Below are 9,536 nucleotides of genomic sequence, written 5' to 3' on the forward strand. Positions count from 1 at the left end.
ATATATCTCTTAGCCTACATCATCGATGGTGGCTAGAGGTGATTACATTAACATGACATGACATTATGGACATGAATATAGACATCATCACATCCATATACATATAGGAACATCTTCACCAACTTAGGGTTTCCCAATCCCAAGGTTGACATAAACATAAGACATGACATGAAACATCATCACACCTAGAAAAAAGATGGAAGAAGACATACCTAGAGCATAATGTTGACACTAATGAAGATAAACAAGATATGAATTAGGGCTAATCACATATTCACTTTTTTGCATTAAGAGAACGAGTTTGTTACATCCATTTATAGCTCTCATAGAGCTCTTATCGACATGCTCCATGCACCCTTGTGCCATCCATGTGTTCATAAATGCCCACATGACTTGTGCACCCTTGCACCTTCCATGTGCCTACTTTTTGAGCATTGATGTGCTTTTACATTCATCCATTCACATCTCCTAGTAACCTTAGCCTTCATCCATTCCAATTTCATAACATCCTAAGCTCCATCTACCTTGCTTCCACATACATGTGCCCCATACACGACATGACGGGCACCAGATTTTAACACACCCACCATCATAGCCTATTTTTAACTCTAAAATGTGTCCTTTCTAGTGGTATTTTCTTCTTTGCTTCTTCACACTATGAGTTCCTCTACATGAGTGCTGCATTGTGATCCAATCATTCACCTTGAAGTGATCTAATCATTCACCCCTTGAAGTGCAAGGGCCTGCACACACCTTCCTCTCTAACATTATGCAGAATATAATAGGACATAGATTAAGGGGTCCTTCTAGCGCTTGGGCTTGATCTTGCCATTGAAATTGAAGCTCCAGGGTTGGTTGAGAAATATGTGAGAGGAAAAAGTAGTAAATTATAGGTTCCGAGTGCAAGATCTCTTCTCAGAATAGGGTGAAGAAAATGAGAGAGAGGATAAAGTAGTAAATTATAGGTTCCAAGTGCAAGATCTCTTCTCAGAATAGGGTGAAGAAAATGAGAGAGAGGAAAAAGATGCAAGTTGTAAGCTCTAAGAATAAGAAGCCCTCAAGAAATGGTACGAAAGAAAAGAGAGAAGATAAATTTGCATGCTGAAGACTCCAAGACCAAGAAGCTCTAAGAATGGGTGAGCAAGATGAGGGAGAAGAGAAAGTATATGTTGGAGGGAGAAGAGAAAGCTACAAGTTGGAGGATTAAAGAGCAAGATGAGGGAGAAGAAAAAGGGTGGAGGATGCGAAAAGCCTAAATGAGGGAGAAGAGAAAGGTTGGAGGATCCAAGAGCATGCGGAAAGCCTAAATGAGGGAAACAAGTAGGAAAAATAGATATTTACATTAAAAGATGCCTTCTTTTAGAGATATTTGACTTTTGGGAGGGAAGAAAAATTACAAATTTTAGGCCCCACTAGGCCACGAGATTTGCAAGTGGGGAGGAGTGCACACTACTCTAAAAAGAGCATAGTAACTTAGGATTACTTTAGTAGTGGCCCCAACATCTAGCTAATAAGAGGGGTAAATTGTGGTCCATTTTTAGCCCATATTCTCCCTAATGAACCAAAGGAATGTAGCTATTTATAACATAAGAGGTGTGTACTCAAAACTCCTCGATTGCTTGAAAAACCTAGCCTCTAGCAAATATTTCTCTCATGGTGTTATCTCCCATTAATATGTCAAAATCTAAATTATAGGGTCCATGTAAGCATCACAAAGATAATTTCCTAAGCACTAGTGATAGTAGGTGCACTACGCTCCTCTCCTCTGGCACGACTAAGTTTAGGTCAAAGGTGAACCGTTACACATGCTCATTCCTCTCAAAACCAATCAATTATAAATCTTAGTCAAACTAATTACGACGTGCTTCTAACTTCGTGAAGTGTCATTCCAACAAGCTTAGGAAGTGTCAAGCCGATATGCACCTTTTACTGATGGTCTCTCTGATGAGTTCAGATATTAAACCTACCTCATCTTTTGCCAATTAGTGAGATCATCTTGTTTTGTTGTGTGGGCGAGGTGTGTGGACACATTGAAACACATTGAAGGTATTGTGAAGCCAACTACCCATGCATGATGTGAGTGGTTTTAACATATAGAAAAAGCACCGACTGTCACATTCACATGATGCCAAGTGAGCCAACTATTTTGGAATCCCTGTGGGACCCCAACCGTCTTACTTTAGCATGTGATTGTGATTGGAGGGGGAGGCTCATGCCCAACTTTGTGCACCCCATTCCGTGTATGTGCGCGCGCGTGGTCGCATTGGCTTTACCGGCCAGCTCGTACCGTCGAGGGAGGCAGGTTTATTTTGCAGAATGGTCCAAGATTTCTGCCAACTCGGTAGGCAGTGCAGAATGCTGATGTGGCAAGCGATCTCTTCTGCAGAATACTGACGTGTCACAAGAATGCACGATCTCTAGGTCGGCCGTCATACACGCGATCTCCACTTTGTCTCTTCTCCCGGCGGCAATGACGGCCGGGAAAGGCCACTCCCTACTCCATAATGCTCAACTGTGTCGCGAGCCTTCCAAGTGGCGATCGTGGAACAGGTGCCGGCTGCTGGAGTCTTTGGAACTTCCGCTCTTTCTCTGCTGCCAAAGCATATATATATATATATATCTGGCCACTCATCATCTTCAAACTTATCAGCGTCGTACTGCGTCCAATTACATTCAATCCTCCAGCACCAGCATCATCAACGTCCGTCGTTAGGATGGCCATGTTCTCCCATGCCTTGCTCATGTGCGCAGCAGCGTTAGCGTTGGCGGTGCCCCAGATGGCGGGCGCCAGCGACCCGGAGCTGACCACGGACTTCTCAGTGCCTGCGGGCATGAACGCCAGCATGCTGGATGGCAATTTCTTCACCTTCACGGGCTTCCGTGGGGGGCCCAACGCGGCGGCGGGCGCCTTCAAGCCCATCAAGGCCTTCGAGGACGCCTTTCCGGCGCTGAGCGGCCTGGGCATCTCCGCCGCTCTCCTGGAGTTCCAGCCGGGCTCCCAAAACACTCCCCACACCCACCCGCGCGCCACCGAGCTCTTCTACGTGGTCGACGGCAGCGTCATGGTAGGCCTGGTCGACAGCGCTGGTCACTTCTTCAATCAGACGCTCCACAAGGGCGACCTCTTCGTTTTTCCCAAAGGGCTCGTGCACTTCCAGCTGAACCCCAGCTCTTACAGCAAGGCCTTCGCCTTGGCCTCCTTCAGCAGCTCCAACCCCGGCACCGTCTCCCTCCCCGCCACCCTCTTCGGCTCCGGCATCCCCTCCGCCGTCCTCTCCCAGGCCTTCAAGGTCTCTATCCCCACCGTCGCCCAGCTCCAGGCCCCCTTCGCCGCCAAGAGCTGAACTGATTTCTTAGAATGACTTCCATATAGCCTCGTGCAAATTTTTTTCCTGCTTTCTTCTTTTGAGATAAAAATGATTAAATGTCAACTAATTCATTTATTTAGCCTTCCAAAATGCCACGCTACCTTGGCAAGACTAAAGTTTCTCTGCACTTCGCAGAATGTTACATTTAATCATAAGGTAGCTATCGTATGCCCACACAAATATAGTAATGATCAAAAGAATTCGTAAGTTTTTTATCCTCATAAAACCGTGCCAAATACATTCAAAATGCCACACAAACTTCTAGAGCTTTTTGGCAATGCAGAGCTTTCAGATTTTATGTGATAAGCTTGTTATGCAAGGCTAAATTTGAAGCATCACATTCCCCACTACTATAAAGTGCAATGTAGGCTTCTTATCCTCATAAACCCACAATACATTCAAAATGCCACACCACGTTCTCCTCATTATTAAATTGCCTTGGGTTAAGCGTTTCTCTCTAGTGAACTAGGTGTACTCTTGCACGATTTTAACGACATCATTAAGAATTTTTTGGACCCAAAAAGGGCCTCCTCCCAAGGATTCCTAATTTTAAGGGATTAGAGCTGAAAAAGCTGGGCTTAAGGGAGACAAAGGCTATGATGACCCCTATTTTTTGCCTTGCCACATCAGCCATACCCCCCTAGTTTCACTTTTTAAAGGGAATATTCTCATACTCTCTCTCTTACTTTTAAAGGGAATATTCTCATACTCTCTCTTACTTTTTGACTTTTCTCATACTTTCTCTCTTACTTTTTGAATTTTTTATCTTCACTCTCTATAAATTGAATCTTTCTTATCAGTTTGAAATCTCCTTTCTCATTAACTCCCCCTTCCACATCAGCAAAACATTCTCGTATTTAGGTGGGCCCCAAAAAGTGAAAATTTTTCTCATAAATGTAATTTATTGATGAAAAACTCCATGTTAGTATATTTGTATATCAAAAATATCATTTTCTACTTAGAAAAATGGATTTGTGTTAAACCTACAACAGCAAAGTTTTAACAGTCTCTCTCACTCACTCCCTCTCTCCCTCTCTCTCTCTCTCTCTCTCTCTCTCTCTCTCACTCTCACTGAGGATCTCTCTGCTTTAGCTTCTTCCCCTTGCTTAGCTATGGAGCCTTTGCAAGCTGTGTGTGTAGCCCCTTGTGAAGCTAGAAAACGAAAGGTTGATTTACACATTCGTATTCCTGAAGAGTATGGCAGCTTTGAAAAAACCCATCCTACTGATGCCCAATCTATCCAAGCTCGTAGGATAGCTAAGGAGAAAAATGTAGATCTTTGGGTTGATGGGCATCTCTATCCAGTTGACCCTCCATTAAGAGCAAACCCTCCTTTTCGTAATTTATCATCTTTTAGGCAATTTGTTGGTGAAGGAGAGCTTGGCTTGTTAGGATACTGCAGAAGATTGACTACAAAGTGGATCTTGGCTTGTTCGGATACTGCAGAAGATTGACTACAAGTGGATCTCGGCAAACCCATATTCTCCAATCTCAATTGCAAGCATCACAATTCAGCCTTTTACAATGTCAAGAAGGACTTAAAACATCATCAGATAAAATGAAAGAGATCCTCGTAGAGAATGTGGAGAAGGATGTAAAGATTCAAAGGCTAGAGAAACTTATCAAACGACTCAAAGCAACGCCAAATGGTGCTCGTAAACGTAAAAAGACATTGGCTGGTATAGAATCTCTTGCGTTTAAAGGAGGTGGAGTATGGAAGAAAAGGATTCGTACAACAAAGTAAGTAACATAAACTTTCATTATGCACTCAGTGATTTAAACAAAATAATCATGATTTGTGTTCTGCCAGGAATTTTCTGCCAAGAGATGTGTAGTTCTAATGAAGAGGGATGGAAGGATTTGGTCAAAGCCATTCTGAATACCAAGGATATTCTCTCAATTATTACTGACCCTCATCATCCTAAAATACGCCAAGCTTTGTTAGCAATGTAGTGAGCGAGATTACCACCTCCATCGATTCTTCATTAATTCAACATGCTCGTGATGCGGCTAGAATCAGCATGAAAGTGTACCAAGCAATCTGTCGGGTTGTAAAAGATGCATTTCTAAGACAAGGAATGGCACTTTATTTCCTACACTCAAGGTGATTCACAATGTCAAGCGTATCAATAATGATGATGTGCAGCGAGCTATAGGACAGTTTTATCACGTTTAGGGCACACTAACATTAGACACAGGACAGGGTCAAGCAGAAAGAAAATCAAGACAACAAGTACATGATGTTTACAATAACATCTTTGTTCATATGAGAGACTACAACATGCTATGGTGAAGTTCTATGGTCTTTCACCAGAAGGTGAGAACTTGCAATTGCTACTATTCATGTTTTTCAGTAGAAAATGAAGACGATTATTTTGTTTTGAATATTGTTTTGCAATTTTGGGGAGCACACTTTCATTTGTGTGCTCAAGCTAGATGAGTGCCACATTGTGAAAGGTCAAAAGCTAGAACGTATGAGCATTATGCTCATGAATGAGGCCATGATCTGTGCATGGGAAAAGACTACCAAACCAAGTTTTAGTGTGCAATCTGAGAAAGAGGTCTGGTGGCTTGGTGCATTCGAGGTACCGAAGGAGACACATGAGGTATTGACATGGATGTTTGAAAGGACTCCCTGGATAACAGATGTAATCAAAAAGCAAATTGGTGGTCAACTTTTAGATGTAGAAAACATAGGAAAGTTCAAGGTGGATTGGCATCTTGGGGGAGATTTGAAGACAATTAAATGCATGATGGGTTGTGCTCAAGGTGCCACATCAAGATGGCCTTGTCCAGACTGCAATGCTCAGATTGATATTCCTAGGCAAAAAAAGACAAATGGAAAAGGTATACATAAGGTTGGTTATGTTGGGAAGGATGCCTCGAAAGGTCCCAAGAATGGGAAGAAGCAACAAGAAGATGCAACAGATCCAATCGAGTCAACTGATGATGAAAATGAGGAACAACCAAATGCAAGATGGGTGGAAGGTGTCATGTCTCGTGATGATATGCTAGGAGAACCAAACAGGAATTCAAATTGGAGTCCCATCATTAATTTTCCACTAAAGAATATTCACTTTTGCACACTTCATGCATTCACTCATGAGAATATTTGATCGATTGCTTAAGTGCCATATCGATTATGCATTCACAATGCCTACACAAGAGAGGAAAGTTGCAGCCCTTGGTAAATTAGAGCATCTTTTGAATTCTCTAGGCTGCCATGGCGGAAACGTGAAAATTGAAGTGAATAAGCAGGCCTCTGGTATGTCATACGAGGTTGCTCAAAAGGTCTCCACATGACTGGATCAAAGGCAAGGAGATTTTTGGAGAAGCCAGCAAACATAGAGAATTCAAAGAAGACTTTGGGACTCTGGAGAGACATGTGTGCAATCACCACAAATGTAGATTGTCCAATGTCAGCTCTTGTAAATATGCGCAAACAGCTTTGGATAAATTTCAATAACATGGTTCGCATTATGAATCAAAGTAGCACAACTGCCCAAGAACGAGCATCATTCCAACAACATATCATAGAATTCACCAAAAGTGTACTAGGTGCTTGGGGAGAGAGTAAAGTAACACACTATATGGTAATTTGTACAGTAAAAAAGTGTGCTAGGTGCTTGGGGAGAGAGTAAAGTAACACACTATATGGTAAAAAAATAAACTGGTGTTTTAACCTTGACTTTTTTTTCTAATTAAATTCTATTGTCATGTGTACAGCACATAGTTTATGCGCATGGTGCATATTTTATGAACAAGTATGGATCGCTTGACATGTGGAGTACCCAAGGGATGGAGAAATCACATTATAAAGCAAGAGGGGTTTATTTCAAAAATACAAGACATGGAGGTGGAGCTTGTGCAGGAGGAACACGTACAAACTATCTACAAGAGATTTTCAATTGGTTTTATCGCACAACCTTTGGAAGGGTATTGGTTAGGGAGCGGGCCCAACAATCTAAGCTTGCGCAAGAGGCACGCAAGGCTGCAAAAAGTCATGCTCGGCTTGAATGGTTGCAGACCAATGCTCCCCATAGGCATGGTGCTTGGTGTGCACGAATGAGGAGACAATGGAGGCTTTGGGTTGTGCACGCACTAGCATAAATCTAGATGTAATAAGGCTAAGAAAATAAGTTTAGTTAGTTTTTTTTTCCCCTTGAAAAAAACTATTAATAGTTCCTTCTCTCACTTCATTTTCATTTCACTTTTTTAGAGAGCTTGAGCTCAAGATCTACGTAGACACCCACACGTAAGGACACCAACACATCACCACGTTAGCATAGTCGTACATGGATATGGCCGCACGTGTTACCATGCCTTCACAAAACACAATGCAAGGAACCCAACGACCACATACTGGGGTGACACCACGGAAGAGAGTGACCTCTTGGATTCTAGGACACGCCCAATGGGATCACCAGAGTCCAACCATCCTTCCACACAGCAACACCAGCGTACACACATGCAGGCCCTTCTAGTGGGAGCAAGCGTGTGAAGATGCAGCCACCCCAGAGATCAAGACAGAGAGGCCGATGATGAGCAGTTCGACTGGGTTGGTGAAAACATTCCTACATTGCACAGCACCATAGGTGGTAAGACCCTACTACCAGGACAAGGTCCCCTACCTACCCGGGAGGATTTTGATACACAGGTACCACAGCAACAGGAGGAGGAGGATTGAGACTATGAGAGAGACCAAGAGGAGGTTCCTGCAAGTGCGCGCAAGCGTAGAAAGGTCAAGCTCTTCAAGCCAAGGACTAGCACAACACAGAGAGCTCTAAGGAGAAGGATGCGCCAAGGGCATAGGGCTCTACAAGAAATCAAGTTTTATCAGAGGAACACTGAGTTGCTGATAAGAAGAGCCCCTTTCGCTCACACAGTGAAGGAGATTCTCCAACAATATAGAACAGAGTTCCGTGTGCAGGGGATTGCCCTTGAAGCATTACAAGAAGCCTCTGAGGCTTACCTTGTTGGGCTTTTTGAAGACAACAACCTCCTTGCAGCAATACATGCAAAGAGGATTACTATATCTGCCAAGGACATGCAACTAGCTCGGCGCATTCGTCGAGGCGAGCGAGACACGATCTAGAGATCTTAGATGTTAACCTGTTTTTTGAAGCAACTCTTTTGTTTCAAACCCCCCTTTGTAACAAGCCTATCTGGCTTTCATTTGTAACCTTCTGATGATAATTAAAATTTTGAGTCTCTTACAATGTCTTGGTGTCATCATGTTTGTTTAATATGGAGTGTCTATCATGTGCCAGTTTGTCACCCAAGGCATCAGAAATGCTCCTGGAGGACTGAGGAAGCTGTGCCAGAACAGTGCGAATTTGGCCTCTGTAAACGGCGATGTAGGCTCAAAATTCGCACTGTTCTGGCACTTCTCCCCTAGCCACTCAGGATCATTTTTGATCCATTTAATGCAGTTGAGCACACTAATTGTGAGAAATAGTAGTTTATAAGATAAAAACACCTTTAATCATGTGTAAAAATATAGTGTTTATCATCCAATGCATCAGAATTTCTCTTAGAGGACTGGGGAAGCTATGCCAGAACAGTGTGAATTTAGGCTCTGCAACAATGGCAGTGCAGGCTCAAAATTTGCACTGTTCTGGCATTGCTCCCCCAGCCACTCAGGATCATTTCTGATGCATTTATAATGAAGTTGAACACACTAATTGTGAGAAATAGTAGTTTATAAGATAAAAACACCTTTAATTATGTATAAAAATATAGTATTTATCATCCACCAATGCATCAGAATTGCTCCTGGAGGACTGGGGAAGCTATGCCAGAACAGTGCGAATTTAGACTCTGCAATGACGGTGCAGGCTCAAAATTCGCACTGTTTTGGCACTGCTCCCCCAACCACTCCAGGATCATTTCTGATGCATTTATAATGAAGTTGAGCACACTAATTGTGAGAAACAGTAGTTTATAAGATAAAAACACCTTTAATCATGTGTAAAAATATAGTGTTTATCATCCAATGCATCATAATTGCTCCTGGAGGACTGGGGAAGCTATGCCAGAACAGTGCGAATTTAGGCTCTGCAGCAGCAGCGGCGGCGGTGCAGGCTCAAAATTTGCATTGTTCTGGCACTAATCTCCCAGCCACTCAGGATCTATTCTGATGCATTTATAATGAAGTTGAGTACACTA

General features: G+C 42.8%; 1 protein-coding gene across 1 annotated transcript; it reads left to right on the forward strand.

Annotated features, from left to right (window-relative positions):
- The first annotated feature begins 2,617 nt into the window (after window positions 1–2,617).
- On the forward strand, window positions 2,618–3,463 carry LOC147616063 (putative germin-like protein 9-2). Its single transcript, XM_086778074.1, has one exon. It carries the CDS (start codon window positions 2,715–2,717, stop codon window positions 3,342–3,344), a length of 630 nt encoding a protein of 209 aa, XP_086634200.1. The 5' UTR covers window positions 2,618–2,714; the 3' UTR covers window positions 3,345–3,463.
- Window positions 3,464–9,536: the final 6,073 nt, after the last annotated feature.

Source organism: Cibotium barometz, chromosome 39, assembly GCF_041138505.1.
Source record: "Cibotium barometz isolate CiBa-2024 chromosome 39, ASM4113850v1, whole genome shotgun sequence".
NCBI classification, from domain to species: domain Eukaryota; kingdom Viridiplantae; phylum Streptophyta; class Polypodiopsida; order Cyatheales; family Cibotiaceae; genus Cibotium; species Cibotium barometz.